The 20,000-nt window shown below is 39.1% G+C and overlaps 2 protein-coding genes across 2 annotated transcripts in view; both read left to right on the top strand.

Moving 5' to 3' along the window:
• The window catches only part of LOC137969497 (ruvB-like 2), a 16,481-nt gene extending 9,984 nt beyond the window's left edge, over positions 1–6,497 (top strand). The window contains exons 12-15 of the mRNA XM_068815779.1: positions 262–380; positions 2,060–2,179; positions 4,818–4,947; positions 5,885–6,497. Coding sequence (XP_068671880.1) covers positions 262–380; positions 2,060–2,179; positions 4,818–4,947; positions 5,885–6,055 — 540 coding nt within the window. The 3' untranslated portion in view covers positions 6,056–6,497. The remainder of the gene's footprint in view (positions 1–261; positions 381–2,059; positions 2,180–4,817; positions 4,948–5,884) is intronic.
• Positions 6,498–7,694: 1,197 nt separating this feature from the next.
• LOC137971904 (mutS protein homolog 4-like) overlaps positions 7,695–20,000 on the top strand; it is a 26,101-nt gene continuing 13,795 nt past the window's right edge. The window contains exons 1-23 of the mRNA XM_068818645.1: positions 7,695–7,722; positions 8,186–8,336; positions 9,366–9,526; positions 10,275–10,360; positions 10,522–10,584; positions 11,144–11,267; positions 12,250–12,316; positions 12,861–12,885; positions 13,134–13,230; positions 13,957–14,061; positions 14,157–14,195; positions 14,362–14,400; positions 14,504–14,520; positions 14,970–14,994; positions 15,381–15,571; positions 15,806–15,925; positions 16,098–16,110; positions 16,247–16,300; positions 16,530–16,714; positions 17,392–17,404; positions 17,502–17,547; positions 17,642–17,766; positions 19,791–19,885. Coding sequence (XP_068674746.1) covers positions 7,695–7,722; positions 8,186–8,336; positions 9,366–9,526; positions 10,275–10,360; positions 10,522–10,584; positions 11,144–11,267; positions 12,250–12,316; positions 12,861–12,885; positions 13,134–13,230; positions 13,957–14,061; positions 14,157–14,195; positions 14,362–14,400; positions 14,504–14,520; positions 14,970–14,994; positions 15,381–15,571; positions 15,806–15,925; positions 16,098–16,110; positions 16,247–16,300; positions 16,530–16,714; positions 17,392–17,404; positions 17,502–17,547; positions 17,642–17,766; positions 19,791–19,885 — 1,869 coding nt within the window. The remainder of the gene's footprint in view (positions 7,723–8,185; positions 8,337–9,365; positions 9,527–10,274; positions 10,361–10,521; positions 10,585–11,143; positions 11,268–12,249; positions 12,317–12,860; positions 12,886–13,133; positions 13,231–13,956; positions 14,062–14,156; positions 14,196–14,361; positions 14,401–14,503; positions 14,521–14,969; positions 14,995–15,380; positions 15,572–15,805; positions 15,926–16,097; positions 16,111–16,246; positions 16,301–16,529; positions 16,715–17,391; positions 17,405–17,501; positions 17,548–17,641; positions 17,767–19,790; positions 19,886–20,000) is intronic.

Genomic DNA, 20,000 nt, shown 5'->3' with positions numbered 1-20,000 from the left:
AAAGAATTGCAAAACCAAAGCAATTCGCTAATTACTTTTGACACTCAACAGAAAATCGCTCTAAGGTCAAACTTGATGAGAAAGGCAAGAGAACAACAATACCAGAATCAGCGTCTATCTTATTACTTGCACTTCGGGCCAAATTTAATCCATTCAGTTCGACGAAACTGAAAAAGAGGCAACTCGAGTGCAAACTGACCCCATGCCCTTGATTACCAGGTTCTAGCAGTGGGTTGTGATTGTGCTTTTGTGATCTTTTAGGTGTTGTTTATTGATGAAGTCCACATGCTCGACATTGAGTGTTTCTCCTTTCTTAACCGGGCGCTGGAAAACGACATGGCTCCTGTTCTCATAATGGCAACAAACAGAGGAATTACCAAGTAAGCTTATTTTAGTATTTTTGTCGTGAACTCAGCCTTAAATCCAACAAAGTTAAGACATTTACGCTTTTACTGTCTGTCAACTGCGATGATTCTTGCTGACCGAAAAATGCCAAAACTGAGTTGAGGTGAGTACATCATCTACGAGAGAGACGTAGAGAATATGCGACACCCAAATGGATCTCGGACAAAATCCGAGTCCCAGATGGCATTTCAACCCAAGAACGTCCAAGCTCAAGCTGGATGCTCTAACCACAGAGTTACTGGAGACTCCTATGGTTTTCTGTGTACTTTGACTAGAACCACATCAGGCAATTACGTAGTCATTTTACAAACTAGAGCGGTTCTCAAATGACTGTCGTAAAACCAAAACCAAAGTAATTACTTTGGCCAATCAAAAAGGACGGAGACAATCCAGTAAACCAATCAAAACTCGAAGTAATTACTTGTAGCCGACACAAAACGCGGGAAAATGTGCACGCGCGAGCTACGATTGGTTTTGGTTCCCCTTCTGATTGGTTAAAAAAGTGGCGCGAGAACTTTGAACCAATCACTGAGTAAAGTAATGCAAAACCAAAGCAATTATCTAATTACTTTCGACACTCAATTGAAAACCACTCTACAAACTAAAACGCCATTCAATTTGTATTCGGTAAAAGCATAAGTCGTGAAAGGACGAGTCTCACAAACAAGCTACAGATCTTCCTCGCCCCAACCTCCTCCGCTGCATCAAAATACTGCTCAATGTGCTCGTGGAAAGGAAAGGAAATTGAAGGAAAGGAACTTTATTTAAGTGTCTTGTCTTCTAGCGCTGGAGCACTAATTGAGGAGTACAAATATATATTTACATTTACATTTATATTAAGTTTTTATAATCAGTACTAAGAATCATACATGCCATCAGCAGTTGCGCGGCTGTTTGGCCTTTTATTTGCGTGTAAATAAATAATTATTAACATTGTAATGAGTATTGGTAATTGGTGATGTTAGTAGTGTAACTTATGTAATGTATTTTGTAAGCAGTGTCACGAAGAAATGTTATTTATATATTTAAAAAATAATAAAAAATAAAAAAACTAATTGAGGAGTACTGTACAAAGTGAAACCAACAAATAAACGCAAACCAAATCAAATGTTGGTTTTTGAGGAGAGGGGAAAACCGGAGCAGTACCCGGAGGAAAAAAACCCTCGGAGCGGAGAAGAGAACCAGTGGAGGCAGTGTGACCCAGTGGTTAGGGCGCTTGCCTTGAGATCCGGAGATCCCGGGTTCAAGACCCGCTCTGACCACTCGTTGAATTTGATCGTGGTAGTCCCTGGTTCAACTTCCCAGCCGCACTTGTAAATAGCCAACTGGTTTGCCTCCAGCCAGTTGGGATTCTTAACAGTTGTTGTTGTTGTTGTTCTGTCGTTTCGTTGTGTTTCATTGGCCCTGAAAAGCCCCTGTGGGGAGCGGTCAATTAAGTATGTATTGTATTGTATAACCAACAAACTCAACCCACATATGGCGCCGAACCTGGGAATTACAACTCATCACTACGCCAACCCTACTTCCCTAATGGGCTCTGCATCATTACACCCTTGACACACTGCGATTTTTCATCTTTCAGTCTTAACTTCCTTGAAGTTTTTTGGTGTGAACTTATATCGTTTGCATTCTTTTTTTTTTTTTTTTTTTCCAGAATCCGTGGAACAAATTACAAGAGTCCTCACGGTATTCCAATTGATCTTTTGGACCGTCTCCTCATCATCTCCACCTCCCCTTACCTAGAGAAAGATCTGAGGCAGATTCTCACCATCAGGTAATTAAGAAACAACCTTTTTCCTCATTGATACTTGAGTGTTTTCAAGCGTCGTTTCCGTCGAAGCAAGACTAGTACCTGAAGTAAAACGTGTTTTCAGTACCCCGTTTTCGAATTCATTTGCATCGTTTTTTCTATAAGATCAAAACCTGTCCGTAGTGAGTGATAGTCCTGATGTGTGTAATGTGTAAAAGTAATTTGCAAAAGTAAATCCGCGTAAAAAATCCTCGAATTGTCTGTGACGTTCTAAGTTGTGAAAATGCGCCGCAAAAGCCTAGTTTAGTTCATCACCGAAGTAGTAATAGCTTGGCTATATTCCCCATGAATAATTTATCTATTATATTATATTATATTATATTATATTATATTAAAAACTGGATCATGGGATAATGCAATTCGAGAGTTTTGATTGGCTAAGCCATCATGGGTTATGAGCCATTATACCATGATCTACGAACACGGCAACCATACGCGTGATTTTTTGGGCCTTTTAATTTTTATTGTAGTCTAGTTTTCTATATTTTGGGGGCGTTTTCAATAAAACAATCATTCCACTCGCGCTTGTTGAATATGAGATGATGATAGCCAACGAGGCGCGTAGCGCCTCGTTGGCTATCTATCATCTCATATCCAACGCGCGCTCATGGAATAATCGTTAAATATTATATTTTAGTAAAATCCAACTAGTGGTCTATTATCAATGCTGCGTTCTGATTGGTTGAGCTACTACAGTAGTAGGCTATTTGTTATAGCCCACTAGTAGCGAAAAGCGCCGGCTTTGAAAACCAAAGCAACAATTAAAGTATAGCTTTAACTAGCGAAAGATGTTTTGTCTCGATACTTTTTTGACCAACTAGTTAGATTTTACTCAAACAATTATTCCTCTCGCCCTCATGGCCTCTGAGTCAATAGCCCCTTCGGTCTTCGGCCTCATGGACTATTGACTCAGAGCCCATTCGGGCTCGAGGAATAATTGTTAAATAAAATAATTAGGATAGTACGCGCACTCTCATTGGTCAATAGCTGTGTTTAGATGAGAGTATGGAAACACGGCTGTGATATCACGAATTTTGATTGTTTGTATGCTGTCAGACACTCGTTTTGATTGGCTGGTAGGAAATAAGAGCGTGTATCAAGAAAATCTGTTTCAATCAAGAATTTTCCTTCATTTGTCGTATCTTTGAAAAATATTTTATAAAAGCAATACAGGACTTTTTTCCGTCTTTTCATAGCCTCATCTAACACTCGGGGAAGTTGGGAGAATTCTCGACAGTTATGCAATCCCTCGACTGCATCTCGGGTTTGCATAACTGTCTCGAATTCTCCCAACTCCCCCTCGTGTTTAGATGAGGCTATGGAAACACGGAAAACGTCATCTATTGCTTAAATATTATATAATAAATATTTATCTATTAATAAATCTTGACATTTGAGGTCACAGACTTGCAATGCAGAAAGTCTGACGGTGAAAACAGAAGTGCATAGCAGTTTGCAACGTCAAATGTATAATGGACCGCGCCCCTTTCCAGCTTTTTAAGGAGGCTCGAAATAGTTTCTCCTTTTTTTCAAACAAACAAACATATTCTGTTCTTAGGTACAGTTAGGGTAATCATGGCAAGACGAAATTTGGCCAGGGTATTAAGTACCCATCATAGATTTCTCACATCACAATTTCCTTCAAAGTAACGTTACCATGGCAACGATATAAGGCATTTCTTTCTGCCTTAAAATCAAGATATGTTATCTTTTTTGAAAAAGCGGGATGGTGAAATCTTCCCATTCAGCGTTACCAGATAATGTTAGAAATAATCTCTAAAATATTTAAAGTTCAACAAAATCTGTAGGTTAGTTTTTCAGAAAAATCACTTTTTTTTTAAATATCTCTAATCCTTTTTTACCTACAGAATTTTTTAAAATTTGAAAGACAAACGTTTTTAATTTAATCTAAGCTAATTCACAGTCCGGAAGCAGAGAAATAAACGAGTAAAGTTGAAAATTCAGGAAAAATGAGGCGGTTGCAACATCAGCATTAGGGAGCTGAAGCACTCACGTTTTTGAGACGCGGACCGCAACCGGAAGAGAACATTGCACGTACCAGGACAGTGGTGTCTCCCAGATTTCTATATTAATAATCTCTAATGGAGAAAACATACCGAATAATCTAATTGTGGTTATGTGAAGACAAGTTAAAAGGGATAACAGCTCACTTCCAGTGTCCTTCCGCGTCTCAAAAATGCGCGTGCTTAAGCTCCCTATTTTGGAGCTACAGGCCAACGCAAAGGGATATAAGTGACCATTAAACTTTTTGCGTACAATTTTCGTAGTTTTCGTGAATAGGAGATGTCTGTTTATATTCCCTATATATAGGACTTAGAAGAAAGGTCAGCGAAATTAGCGGTATTTGTTTATTTCTAGTGAGCCATTTTTAATCATGAGCTGACGCGAGCAGGTGTGTCGCTTACGCGCGGGCGCTCAGCTGAAAACCATTTCGAGCCTCCTTAAAGGTGACAGATTATCAAAGATGTTACCAAATCGGAAAACTTTGGGTGTTAGTCGACTAAAGAGAATGGCTAAAGCGAGCTCGGAAATGGCAAAGTAATGCCATAGTAGACAGTCATTCAAAGAATTTATCTTCCAGATGCGAAGAAGAGGATGTAGAAATGTCAGAGGATGCCATATTCTTGCTGACAAAAATTGCTCAAGAAACGTCCCTGCGATATTCCATTCAACTTATTACTGCCGCCAGTCTAGTGTGCCGGAAACGAAAGGTACTGAACGGTTGTGGGACTTTATTTGATGCGGATTTATTGCAGTTACCAATCTTCAGATTTGGCAAGGTTAATGTGTATACGAGGTTTAGTGTAAGTACATCCTTCCAGTTTCAATTTGCCGCCGTCGCAGGACTTTAAACGCTCTTTCCGTGCTTATGGGCTCAGAAGAAGGCTTTGGAACAAGAATTGATTATCGAGCGATTGCGTGGAGCATGCGAAGTGAATTTGAAAAGGCGTTCTCTGTAAATCTGTATTAGGAACCAAATCTGAAGGTCGTGTTTAATAGGTGTGGCTTATGTTTTGGGGACGGGCTTTCCCATATAAAGGTGTATTACTTGCTTGCTCACGTGATTAGAAGCGATATTGGTGGCTTGAAACCAAAGAATGACGGCCATTTCTTTCGGTTTTCATCCAACATTACGTAGGAGTATACTGCGTCTTTGGCACATGTGCAGATACATGTACTTACATGTGGCTTGCGACGCAAAGGTTTCGTCACGCAGCCATTTCTTTCTTTGGGCTTCATGACGCGAAACGCCAGAACGAAGGTTTGCGCATGACGTTATAATAGATTCCACGATATGAGGCGGAAATAATTTTCGCCAATGTCCCATCCTCCTTAAATATTCGTTGTGAAATGGTTATTTTGCCATTCCCACTTTTTCTAAGATTTCCGTCGAAGTAGTTAAGACGCAAAAAGGCAAGGCGCGGGTGAAGTACAAGAGAATCGAAACACAAGATCTCTGATCGTGTTACGCTGTAGAAATTACATAAATCTGCTAGGGGAATGGCGAGGACTGGAGGATGTTACAGCGTGGAAGATGATCATTCTACTGCAACCTTGTAACCAAGTTTTATCCTTGCCCCAGTATTTACCTTGGTGTTCTCACGTGAGTGCTTTTTTTATAGTTTACCCATTTTATCTTGCCTCTAGGGAACCGAGGTCAACGTCGATGACATCAAACGTGTTTACTCGTTATTCTTGGACGAGGCACGCTCGGCCCAGTTTCTCAAAGAATATCAGACAGAGTTCATGTTTCACGAGGACGAGGCGGCTGATCCGGGGTCGGAAGCAATGGAGACTGAGGCTGATACTGGCTCATGAACATCTGATTCCCATTGTACGTTGTGTGGTTCTGTGCGTTGCTATACTACTTAACCTAGGTTTCTGCGTCATCCTTTAAATGTTGATCGGACATTAAGAGCAGGAACTCTAAGGAAACAGAAACATTGCACTCGTTTATTTGACTTCTCGATCTGTTTTCTATGTCAATGTGACTAGACGGCTTTGAAAGAAGGACACAGTGAAAGAGGAAATACACGGGCGTTGAACAAGTGTAATCGAACGAATTCCAGCGGCGAGCAAATGATCCCTTTACACACGGACGGACTGACTGCAGCAAGTTTAGTTAAAAGTGGTGTAGTTAGTACCCGCAAGATTGTAATTTTGGTTTCTTACCGTTGAAAAGAAACTAGTAGGGACAGTACATTATGTGCTCGCTTCATGTGTTCACGTCGTGGATTCAATTAAAGCGATTTTAGTCTTTTGTTTTAGTAATCAGATCTTCGATGGTGAGGACTCTCCTAGACAGGGGAAACGCGTAGCCTTCAACGCAGACCTTCCACCCCTCACGAACGTCTGCTGAAACGAAAAACCACTTCCGTTCAACAAATGAATAAAGGGGGTAGTTTCTAAATAACCTGTGGTGCTGCGTCGGTATGGAAGTAGTACACGAAGATGTTTGGTTTTATCAACGGAGTTGATAATTTAAATTGACTACCGTACACACACCGTATTTCAATTTACATTATCAACTCCGTTGATAAAACCAAAAATTTTTGTGTACCACTTCCGTTCAATACGAGGTTACTCAATACTGGATAAAGTCCTCTGATTGGTCCGTAGTCCACGAACGGAAGTGGTTTTTCGTTTCAGCAGACGTTAGTGGGAGAGGAACGCGTGACGAAGCCCCAAGAACGTCTGCGTGGGAGGCTAGGAAAACACTTCGCTCAATCTGGGAAGAAGCGAAAATAAGGGTGCCTCGCCTCGCCTCGCCAAAGCCACGGAGTCGTTGGATATACGCAATTAAGGGACATGGTCTTGTTTTCATTTCATTCTGTCATTTTGTTCATTACACTCAAGTTCCTGAAGAAAAGTTTGAGGTTGGGAGATGTCGTTCACCTTTCCTTGCGCCTGTTATGCCTGGTCCATTGCAAATGATACAGCCTGTCAACCAAATGTTTTGAAAATTTCTAGGGCCAATAAGTTATTATTTTAAATCGGTTTATCCAAAAATGCAATAATTTTAACAGCAAAAGAAAAATTGCAAAATGTTGTGCCACCTTTATAACCCGGCGGCCATGCTGGTCAAAGACAATAGAGTTCGTGCCCGAAGCCTCTAGTTTATGTGATTGGAAGCGAGTTTCAGGGTGCCAAACAAACGTTTTCAGTCCCTCGCCTCGGGATTCAAAATAGCCCGCATCTGGAAAAAGGCCCTACGACGGAAATGAGGCTCCTCTAAATCGGCATTACTTCCCGCCATTTTCCGAGCGCGCCACCGGCCGTGCCACCCGCGTCAAATCAAATTTCCCGCCATTTTGTGTTTGATAATTTCCTTTTTTGCATTAATTCTCCATTTCTTTGTCAACCTTGGTCTGCAACTGAAAGAATTTAGTTTTAAATTTGTCGTTTGGCGATTTTTGAGTTGCAAATTCGATCCCAGAAGCTAAAATCAGTGAACCTGATGTCAGCAATAAGACAAGCTAAGTACAGTAAGTAGCTGACCTACGATACAAGTTTGAATGAGAGTATTTTTTTGATCATTTTAAGTTTAGAGTCCAAAGTTTGAGCTTGGTTCTTTTCCCTATGGCTGGGTGTATAAATTCAAAGTTAACCTGTGAACATAAGAGGAACACGTTATAAGTTGTGTGAGGACAACTAATTTGTCCCTCATTAGGCGTACGTAGCTTTTTCCAAATCTTTCTAAGCTTAATTAAATTAGAAAGTCTTTGTCTTGGTGTCATGTAAGAAAACTTATGCTCTTCCGAAACTTGATTTAATATGTGGATAACCCTTCTCACAGAAAAAATGTTTAGAGAAACACTTCTGTTCTATGTTTTCAAAGTTTGAGCCGTATTAATCTCTAAGAACTTGTTTCACGGTATTAAATGGCAAAACTATTTTCCTTCACAATATTCTCCTTTTCTGTTTTGTTATAAACGAAACATTGTGTAGGCTTCGAGCTCGACACCTCTACTTTTGGAACCACTGGTGTACAAGGATCTGCTTCTAGCAGTTCATTTCTGAGTGGAGGTTCAGCTTCTGCCTTCCTACCGCCTAGGCCAAGCACATCTTCAAGGACATTTTCAGCAAACAACTGTTCTAGGTCTGTACTAATTATGTGGCGCATTCTCTTCGTGATAAACCGAAGTTCGTTTTACTCAAAAGTCCTTTAGGGATGCCTTTGCTTAAATTCTTGAGACGCGAAAGAAATTCACAGTTTCATAATCCAAGTACCCTAGGGATAACGTCTCCTCTTGGGGGAGTTCTTCAATGTTCTCTTCCTGTTCCTGGCTTCCCTTTTCCTCCCTCCAGACAGGCAGAGGGGTGAAGTCCCTATCAGGGGGGTAAGAAGGAGTCCAGGAACGGGTTTACTATAAGGTCCCAAAGGTTATAACTCTTTGACATATTTTAGAGCGCCGCTTGTTATTGCGCATACGTTCTGCGCATCTCGAGATACTCGAGTTTCCTATCGGTGATGCTTACTAATGCAGGGATATTTTTGCGCCGGTTGAAACTATCCGGAGAAAGTACATTGTAGTAAGTGCTCCTGGTATCCAAAAAGAAAATGGGGGGTAATCATGCATTTTTGAGAGATAATTAAGCTTCAATTTGAGAAAGAACGCCATACATTGCTTTGTATTTTAAAGCTGTTTACAAATCTTATTCACGAATTATCTTTGGAAAATGCGTGGTTACCCCCAACTTTCTCTTTGGATGTCAATATCAACATTTCCTTCATAATCATAAACCGGGGCAAATATACCTTTTGAATTAGTAGGCACCGTCCTTAATGATACTTGGCCTTACACATTTGAAGCAGCACCCCTTCCCGCAAAACTTAAAGGGTGAAATTTTTAAGTAGAATCCAAGACTCGATTGCATAAACATATTCGCTTCAATATTCAGTCGAACTTGCTTGCAGCTTAATCGACTATTTGGGTCGCCACGCAGCTCTCGGAACGACTCTCGGTGATTGGTTCAGAAAACAATGGACACAAAGAACGATAGAAAAGAAACAATGGACCATGATGTAAAATACAATAGAGCTGCGTCCTAATGGAATCCAGTGAAATTTATGGAGGTTGTAAAGGGCTGAGTATGAAAAGTTGTGAGACTCTTTTCTTGCATAAAGTTCCAGCAAAGCACAAACTCCAAGCGGCACCCTTCGGACACCTGTTCCAGGTCCCAGTCTGGTCACGTCGAGCAGCACCTCGCACAGGACTCCTAGCTCACGACGAACTCCACATTTATCAAGCACTAAGCCTGGTGTTCCTACCTCTTCTGTTGTAGTGGGTAAGTTTTCTCGCTGTGGGGGACGGTCCATATCAGCACGCTTTAGCCAGCGCCACAGAGACTAAATGTTCAATCGTTCAGACGAGTTGAGCCATGAAGTGACAATTCACCTGACTGGAGCAGAGCGAAATCAATGGCCTTATTTGGACTTGATGTCTAACAAACGTACTTTAACACTTCAATTGCCACCGCACTGACCGACTTGCAATTTTTTTTTCTTTTTTCGTTAAGAATAGCTTCGCGTAACAGTATCCTAAGGATGCTGGGGAACTTGATGAGATTTAACTCTACGGGTATAAATTAGGTACTTCTGATGTAAAGTCGTTTACACCAGTCCAGTCCACTAGTATTGAATTATCATTTAGTACTCTTTTTAGCCTTGTGTTCAGTTCAGTTCAGTTCAGTTCAGTTCAGTTCAGTTCTTTATTTTCTAAATAGGTATTTTTAACAAATTGGACATGCCCACAGGTAGCAGATGCTAATTTAGGTGGGTCATGTCGTGACTAAAAAGAGTAGGTAGACAAGTCTACAGGAAAATCAAGAAGATAAATGTACAAGAATATATATTATAAAATTAAGTTTGTGAGCTAATTAGTACCACATTAAGAGAAAGCGCCATGAGATATCTTATTTTACAAAAGAGATATGAGATATCTTATTTTACAAAAATTCTCTATTATAATAAAAGTTGCAATTTTAAAACTTAAAATTAAAGGTACTTGATGCTGCCAACAAATTTTTCTTTTAGCAATTGTTGAAGGACGTGGACTAGCAAAAGGAGAGATTGGCATGGCCAGTATTGATCTGAAAAAGCCAGAACTAGTTCTTTCACAAGTAAGCCAACTGCTTATCACAGACATACTCGGAATCTCGCTTTTCTGTTTACCTAACCAAATAGAAAAGGTACTTTTTCTATCAAGTTTGCACGTTGAAGGCTTGAAAAAACCCAGTAAAAATGTCTAAAAAAAAACTTTGATGTTTCTGCTATGTTACAGTTCTCAGATAACCAGACATATGTGAAGGTACTGACACGACTGCAGATTTTGGAGCCGTTGGAAGTATGTTTTGCAATACTACCGTATTAAACTAATTCGGTGGGACTCCTAGAATGGCAATTTAATTGTTCTCATGTCCTTCTTCTTGTTTTATCATTGCTGATCTTCATTTTCTTTTCGCTTTGTTTTTCTTCCTCTTCTCTATGACCTTTTACGGGCAAATCTCTTTTTATTAAAATTCGGTCTTCCTGTTACGTAAGGCTGGTCTTTTCATATATTTTCATGCACAGAAAAAAATCAAAATACACAACAACAAAATATTTTCAGTTTATGACTTGAAGAGCCTGTCCCTCGAGGTTTTCATGTAGAGAAAATTAGGGTATTCGAAATGCACCCGAAAAGTTACTTTGAGGTTTCGAGGGAAGCATGTCGGTTTATATATTTATTTATTGCGAGCTATATTTATTTGTTTGTTTACGTATTTATTCATTTATTTATTTATTTACTAAATTATCTCCTTTTATATTAATTTTTGCCTTTTCTCCTTGTAACTGACGATTTGTCTCTGGATTTCTTGCTCGTTGGGACGTCATAATTTCTGTCTGCTGTGTTCATTTTGCAGATAATTATGCCCAATACGGCATGTGAAAATGGAAATTTGTCTACTTTGTTCAAACTCTTAAGTGATCAGCTTCCATACACAAATCTCTCAGCAGTGCAAAGGAAATATTTCAACGAAGCAAAAGGTATTTCCCATGGTTTTTACAAAAATTGACTAGAATATCTGATTATAATAAATAACTACCGCCTTAAAAATTATTGAAATCTGACAAGATTTGGTAAGAGAGTCATGTCACCTGCAAATTAGGTTTAGATTTCTAGCAGTTGCTGCTTCTTTACGAGAAGTTCACTTTTTCGCTACTGTGTTGTTTTCTACTAAACCTCTCCCCCCTTCCCTCACACTTCCGTGATCCATACAAAAACCTAGCCTCCCCCCTTCCCACTTTCAAACGTACTCCGCGGCCCCTGATTTTAGGCCGAGTTGTTTGAATAAAAAAACTATGACAACTTAAAGGTTTTAAGGCGATTTCCTTCCCCCCGACATACCCCGGGCATTTGACCATCTCTTGTGACAAAGGAGTGGAAATTTAACTATTGACTGAAGCAGTGGGGCTGGAAGTTTCGAAGTTACAGGTTTAAAAGTACCTTTTTACGGTGAGTCCAACGAACTGTACGCGTGATAGAGAATTTTTATTATGTGCAAGTGGATCACAATGGAAAGGCTTTAAAAGCTCTCCTGTTTTTTCGTGTTGTCTGTAACTGAAAGATAATTTTAAAGTGCAAATGAACATACAATAAGTCGGCATAGCTTTGCAGGCCTTGATTGGAGGGATTTTTTTAATTTCTCGTCGCAGAGGTGAAGCATTTGAACATAACTTTTAACCCTGGAAAGGGGTCATTTGAATGATGTAATTGAAAGTTCGAATGCGTGTTCGTGGAGGTTGCCAGGTGGAATGTTGAAGTTTCTGATTGATCATGCCGGTTCCCCGAAGCATGGTCAGCGCCAATCAGCGTTAACTGAATACCATGGAAACCTATAGGTTTTTACGCCTTTTAGCGTTAACCAGGCTTCGAGCAACCGGCCCCTACAGTTCATTAATCTACCACTAATGATGCCTCAAACAACTCGACCCAGGTGGTTTGATTCACGACCTTGTTTCATTGCAGGTTTAGAGTACGTGAAACAGCTTTGTGTTCCAGAATATAACACCGTTGAAATGGAGGTTGCTTCAAAGTTAGTTGGCGTAGCTGGCGTCGTTAATAAACTAGTCCTTATTGGCTACTAAATGAATGAAGGGGGTAGTTTCTAAAGAAACTGTGGTGCTGCGTTGGTGGGGAAGTAGTATACAAAAATTTGGTTTTAAACGGAGTTGATAATGTAAATTGGCCACCGTACAGAGATTCTAAAAGCTGACGTTTCGAGCGTTAGCCCTTCGTCAGAGCGAATCCAACGTCAGCTTTTAAAATCTCTGTACGGTGGCCAATTTACATTATCAACTCCGTTGATAAAACCAAATTCTTATTGACTACTAACCTAGCAAGATTCGTGCTCCGTAGGCCACAGTATTCGTAGTTGGAGAAAACATTGAGAAGTGCTTATTTAATTTGGGCAAAATGTCATGGAGTTGAAAAACATAGCTTCACCTTTTAACCTAAAACCGTTTGTTTCATGTTGAATATTCCTTTCACCATGTAACATTACCGGCCATCTGATCAACATGCTTCGGAACGCTACGTTTAGTTTTTAAATAAGTTGTTCTTTTGTTTCCTTTTTTCAGGTATTATTGTTTGGCAACAGCCTCCGTAAGTGTCCAGGAAGGTTTAATGCCTCACCAACATTAAGATCTTTTTCTGTCTCCTCCTCCTCCTTATCCCCATCATCATCATCATCATCACTATTATTGTCATCAAGTTTAAGTACCCTCATTAATTAGCAGTGTATGTTGCGTCAATTTTATAGTTCGTAGAAGCACTTTGCAACTACCCCCTCTTTGTTGTGGTAAAATTAGATTCAGCCTATTTTCATCTAATGACATTTTGATAATTTACAGGCATTGCTTAAGTATGTCGAGTTTATACAGAACATTGTTTACGCTCCTGGTTCCGTTAAAGTTGTCTTTAAAGGAAGTGAGAAGACCGCGATTATAGGTTAGGTATATGATTAACTTGACTTAAGAGGAACTGTGAGTCACGAGAATGTCTTACGGTTTCTTCCGATGCAACTATTGCTACCAGTGCAGGAAACCTCGTCCCCTTCCTTCCACCTCACTTAGACTTGCGACCCACTTCGTTTCATTTTAAAAAAATTAAAATCAATAAAACAATGCTTCGTGATAGTCTGCGTTTCACATAGTCAACGACTTTAACTCATCAAAATTTATTTGAATTCCAGACTAACCTAGAAGATTGAGGCTAAATTTATGGACAAGTCGCTCGATTTTCAGCAGTAGTTTAAACGAATCTGTAAGAACTTTAATTCTTGACTGGTTCGGGCTGCATGCGAACTATTCATTTTATATTTCAGTTGATGTTGATGACTCAGACTGTGTATTCAAAATTGATTTTAATTCTTAACTAAATATCCATACAGGCTTAATTTTATATATATAAGTAGTAGTATCGCACCCTTTAGACCCATTTTGACAGTTAGTTATCAAATGACCTCATCAATCAAAAGACAAAAGAAGGGGGCATGCATAAATTAAAGGCAAGTTGGGGCATGACGCAACACGGTGTAACCCAAAGAGACATGTGTAACAACACGTGCATCCCATGTCGCCGATACTATACTACTTATAGACATAAGTCGGATAATTCAAGTTTACGAAACCGTACATTTCAATGGTCTATGTTAATATTGCTTCACTTTGACAGATGCTTCCACCGCTAAAAATCTGGAACTAATTCAAAATGCAAGGGACCCCAAGAGTGGTCATTGCCTTTACGGCGTTTTGAACCACACAAAGACTTCCGGAGGAGGTAGATACCAATACAAGTACTGATGGCTTTCAGTTTTCTGACGTCGTGTATTTGCTCTTCTTTCTTTTCACAACAACTTTTATTTCTTTTTACAGCTCGTCTCTTAAGATCCAATGTTCTTCAACCTCCATGTGGTACGTGCATTTTAGGTAGTGTTTAAGGGGTCTTCTAAATGTGATCAATTAAAAGTAAATTTGGAGAAATATTATGTTTTTAAACTGATACTGTGGAGATGAACTGATAACACCTCTGCAAATATCCGTAGGCATGTAGACAATATTCCCCTGTCTTTTTTTCCAGATGAAGAAACCACAAACGTACGTTTGGACAGCGTAGCAGGTGTGTAAACTCATTTCAAATGCATCATCAAATGCACGTCAGATGATACCTTGGTCAGTGGATTCTTCATGTAACTGATTAATAAGTTACGTTAATGTTTCAGAACTTACAGACAAGGAGGTCAGTGAATGCTTTGCTTTCTTCTTTTCTTGATTAACATATGGCGATGATGATGCTTGGATTTGTTTGTACGGCCTTCTTAAATAGTTTTATCGTTCTCTTTTGAGGTGTGGGTGTGGAATCACAAGAACTAGATTACAGGCAATCTCGTTGACTTGTCTATACCACTTAAGTTCAATGCCTTTGCCCCCTAATTCACTAGTATACGTACAAATGTCTGAGATAAATTCAGTGAATTTGGGAAATTCCATTTTGCAACATGAGGTACGTATGCAAGGATCGGGGAACCTTTGCAAATAGAAGGAAACCTAAAATCTTGGATTTTAATCTGCCAACGAATAAGTTCTATACATCTTTTAATGATCGTAGCCTATTGTCAATACATTTTGATCCTTAAGATGTTTATTTTTTCCCGATCGTTTCCGCCCCTTTTATCACATGTGATCCAGGACCTATTCTACGGATTGCAGTCTGGTAAGTTCAACACTCAATGTTTCAGAAGGTGTACAAGTAACTGTCAGTTCAAGGGATCATCGCCTTGATGATCTCTTGGTATGAAACATCTCTCGCTTAAATAAAAGCTTAGTCTTTGTCCCTCGTTCCTCTAGTGCTTGATTTCCCTATATTACTATAGTTCATTGCCTTGATTTCGTCTTGTTCAATTGCCAAGCAGTGACTCAGGAATAAGTTACGTTTTGTTACCTATCGGTGTTTAACTCATGATTCAGCAGACTTTTGAATATTTGCCATTTCCGTTTGGCAATACATTTGGTTTGTTGTTGATATCAGTGCTTTTAGTATCGTACATGCATGAGTTAATTCAGTGTTAGTGCCAGATTTTCTTTTTCATTATTTTACAGTGATTGAGCGTTTCTTGGATGTTGATCATCTAACCTCAATGTGCGTTCAAATCCCCAAACAAGAAACCGTCAAAACCGCGGAGTCCAAGATCACCACGGTCATTTATTTAAAACACACATTGGAACTGGTAGAGCCTCTCAGAGACGCCCTCAAGGAAACAGAGGCCGAGCTATTCAAAGCTTATTACGAGGTAAACGGAGTGAAGATGTAGGCTTTTTTCAGTCCCAGGTGAAATGAAATTGAGTCGCAGGCTGTAAATGGTAAGCATACATAATCCCTCCACAGAATGCATGATCTCTGTGAACTCGGTAGAATGGACGAAGTATATAACATAGTATATGACACTGGCAAGCATTTGTTCTTTACACACCTGTATTGTATTTAAACGAACATGAGCTGAAGAAATTTGTGTTATTTGTCTCAGTCTCTCAACGATAGTAGATTTTCAACCATAATGGAGAGGATTCAGACAGTTATCCACGATGATACAAGATATCAAAAGGGAACTCTCAACATGAGGACGCAGAAATGCTTTGCAGTGAAGGTAACTAAGGAATGTTACCTTCTTCCTGAAAAATCTACATCATAATGATATTTTGTCTTTTTGGATGCTCTGTTTCAATTCACTCTGCAGGAGGTTTAATACTAATGATAAGGCCTTCTTTTTACATATCATACTTGACCAATTTTCGACTTTGATGCGATATGGATGACAGCCTCACATTAACGGTAAGGTCTTATTTTGATTTCAATGACTAGAAAAAGAATCATGCCGAACTAAAAGTACCTGGAATAGATACACTTGAATTTTCACATTGATTTCCACACCTGCATGTTATATGAATGATTCACTCTTTTTCGCCAGGCCTTCTGGACGTGGCTCGGAGAACCTACACAGAGATTGTTGACGATATTACTGGTAAGATGCGCATTTCCCTTTTAATAGTAAGCTCCATTCTAATCTGGTCAAGGAGGACCCGCGACTACAATTTCATATCTTTTTCTCTTCATTTTTTGGAACAATGAAAAAATATCCAGTTCGATGCGTTACCCTTACTGCTGAACAAAGTGTGTTTGCTTCAATTATTTGTCCTTCCCTTTTATCGTTCCCGCTTCCGGGAATAAAATCATGAGCGCTGTATTTGCAGAAATGATCAAGCAGTTGGGTGAAAAGCACAACCTTCCTCTAAAGACCGGCTTTAACGCTACCCGAGGATTCTTTGTACAGCTAACTCTCAACAGGGATCAAGATATTGACCTCAAATCACTCCCTGGTGAATTCTTAAAGACAGTGAAGGCCAGAAGCGTAGTTAGCTTTACGACGGTAGACCTGGTAAGTAATTATTCTAACACAAAAATAAACTGACTTGTAACAAGGAGTTATATAACGTTGTCAAGCAGGAAAAATTGAATTGGGGTCAGCGCATAAACGCACTCATTAAAATGGTTACAAGCAAAAGAACAAACCAAAGAGCTCAATGCTGTTGGACTTTCTGTGGAAGGGGTGGCAGATAGAGGGGTAGAGAGAGATAAATCCTACATAAAACTGGCGAGGATGCTCATCGAGAAGTTAAAATTTACCTTCTAAACGGGACCAAAGGTGATCCATTTGGGTGTCATTTGAGCTTTTATAGACTGGCACGAAAAGGGAGAGTTTTAGAAAGAAAACAAAGGCTTCAATAATTACAGTGCTGATAAATTTGTTATCCTCCAATAATTTCTTCTACTTTAGCACATTTTTCGAACATCTACAGGGTTAATCACTTTACGTGTAAAGCCAGAGTTGGCATTTTTGTCCTTGGTATGCAAAGTAGCATCACTCTGTCATAGGGAATTATATGAACAATCGGTGCATTCCCAGGGCACCGATCCCGAGGGAGGGGACGTATTGGTTGGCTCTTAATTAATGGATTTATATGGTTGGCTATTCATAATATTTTAAAATTTAACTCAAAGATAATCTTCTTACCGAATTGTTGTGTTTGTTCATCTTTACATGCACGTCTACAGATAAAACTGAATGGTACGTGTCATTATACAGCTTAACATGCTTTTTCTTTGTTTGATTGTTTCCCTGAATTTCAACTGATATCTTCACCACTTATGTTTCTTTTCTTCAGACAGAATAAAAGAGTCTTTGAATGAAATATATCTTATGACCAACGTGTAAGTTCATTACAAATAACATGTCTTTTTGGCATGTGAAGTAAAAAGCACAGTTTGAAATTGAACAACATTTTAATCCACAATTAATACACAGTGTGGTATCCGAGCTTCTGGGTGAAATCCGCGAGCATGTGGGTTGTTTGTACAAACTTGCTGAGCTTGTCAGTGTGTTGGATATGCTGGTTTCATTTGCTCATCTCTGCACTCTCTCTAACTATGGTGAGTTTGACCAAACATCAGTTTGTTTGCTGTTGCACAGGCGCCTCAAGGTTTACAACGCGATTTTGTAATGCATCTAACTATTAAGTAACAAGAGACATTAATAGCGCGAAAAGTTCAAAATTGAGTTTTAAAAAAATGTATTTTTCTTGCCATAAACTTTCCCTACCTAAAATATGTTGTTCACTTCTGTTTTGTGTCGATTCATAAGCCATTTTAAGGCCGTCTTATCGATATATAGTGAAATCAGTACTCGTTTATACCATCTTAAAGGACGCGGAGGCTGCACACTCGTCACCTCGGGGAACCGAATATCACTCCACAATTTGATCTCCCTTCAAAAGTCCTCAATCCCTATAAAATTTCACTTAAGACGATATAAACGAGTACTGATTTCACTATATCGACAAAACAGCCTTAAAATGGGTTATGAATCGACACAAAACAGTAGTGAATAACATATTTGAAGTAGGGAACGTTTATTGCACGAAAAAGACATTTTTTTTCAACTTAACTCTTTTAACTACATGATAGTCATGCGTTGCAAAACCGAGTTGTGAGCTTGGGTCGCCTGTGTTTTTTGTGGTCAGTCCTAATAGACCTTATTCACGATAGCCGCCATGTTGGATTTGCTATTATGTGTCGCTCTTGCAAATTAGCGACACACTTCTGAGGGGGCAAACAAGTTTGAGAGGTTATAACGAACATCTTAGCTACACAGATGATTTGTTTCACGTTCATTGAATGTTTACAACCTAAGCAGTAATATACAATCATTACACAAGTTACTTCGACGTTTTTTTTAGTGAAAAATGAGCAGATAACGAAGTAGAAAGCCAAAATGTCAAAGGCAATCAAAAGATATAAAATTATTATAAAAGGTACTTAGCTCTAAATACTAAAATGGACTTTTTGCAATGTTATTTCAATATTTCGAAGAGCCGATTTTCAGCAATTTGCGTTTTTTCCAGTGTTTGCCCCCCAGCATAACACATGGCTAATTTGCATGACAATTTGAAAACCAACATGGAGGCCATCGTGAATAAGGCCTAATTGAAGATCAACTGCTTCTGCAAGCGTGCTTTCACCGAAGAGATCATAACAGTTATTCCATGAGATTTCTTTATGCGATTTTTATCGCCGACAAACCTCATAGGTCTGACCAGAACAGTTGTTTAATCTAACTCTGTTTCAAGAATGGTGTTTTCTCGTAGTTATCGCAAGAAAACCATTTGTACCTTCAGATTCAACGATAATCGGTCGACAAAAGTAACGTGAACGTTTTTCCTTGCACGTGGAGTACTGCGAAACTTTTAACTAAAACGCCAATTTTTCCTCTGGAAAGCGATTCATTACTTGAAAGTTCAAATAGGACGTCAGCGGTGTTTGTTTTCCTGGCAAAATGTTCAGGCAAGTACATTGACCTATCCAGGTGCTTATTTCCAACAACTGTTAAACCATTGAAAACTCAAGTTATTCTTATCTTAGTTCAATTTAAGTTATTATTTTCTTAATTTATAATACACTTAACAAACTTACTCGATAATGAGTATACGAGAGAAGCTCCACTTCATTTCGAATTGTACGGGTACGACTATTAGAGCGACAAAATGAATAAAAAGGCCGACTGTACTTTTGCTATTTTAATAAAGACGACGGGAAATTAAAATCTAACACAAGACTTTATACGTTATAGTACAAACAAGAGCATTCAAACTTCAGTGATCATAGTTGTTCACAGCCGAATGAGAGTTTTGCAAAACTGAAAAGAATTTATACAGATAAATTATTCCTCGAGGATGTCGATCGAGAGAGCTTTGTTGAGTGTATTATATACACACACAATTGGAAATTGCATCTTTTCAAATATGCATCACTTTGTATTTGCTCAGTCTTCGATGTCAAGTGTAATTCCTCAATCGCCATTTCCCTTTGTCTCCTGTTGCCTACTCGTTTTAAACTTGATGGCAATAAGTCAGTCAACAATTGCAGTTTACTTTTTGTACCCTTATTCGACTTTTCAGTACGACCAGAATTTACGGACACCCTGGCAATAAAAGATGGACGTCATCCTATTCTGGATAAAATTCTTCCTGAGCCACCAGTGGCCAACAACACGGTTGGTATAATAAAACAAAAGAAAACACCAGTGGGCACTTCCCCTGTCTGGAACTGTGATACAAATAAAAATAATCAATTTGGTCATAGTCTCTTTTATTCTTCACAATTCAGTC

The sequence above is a fragment of the Montipora foliosa genome, chromosome 9 (genome assembly GCF_036669935.1).
Source record: "Montipora foliosa isolate CH-2021 chromosome 9, ASM3666993v2, whole genome shotgun sequence".
Lineage (NCBI taxonomy): Eukaryota > Metazoa > Cnidaria > Anthozoa > Scleractinia > Acroporidae > Montipora > Montipora foliosa.
Note: the sequence above shows the minus strand (reverse complement) of the source record. Positions and strands in the feature narration are given on the sequence as shown.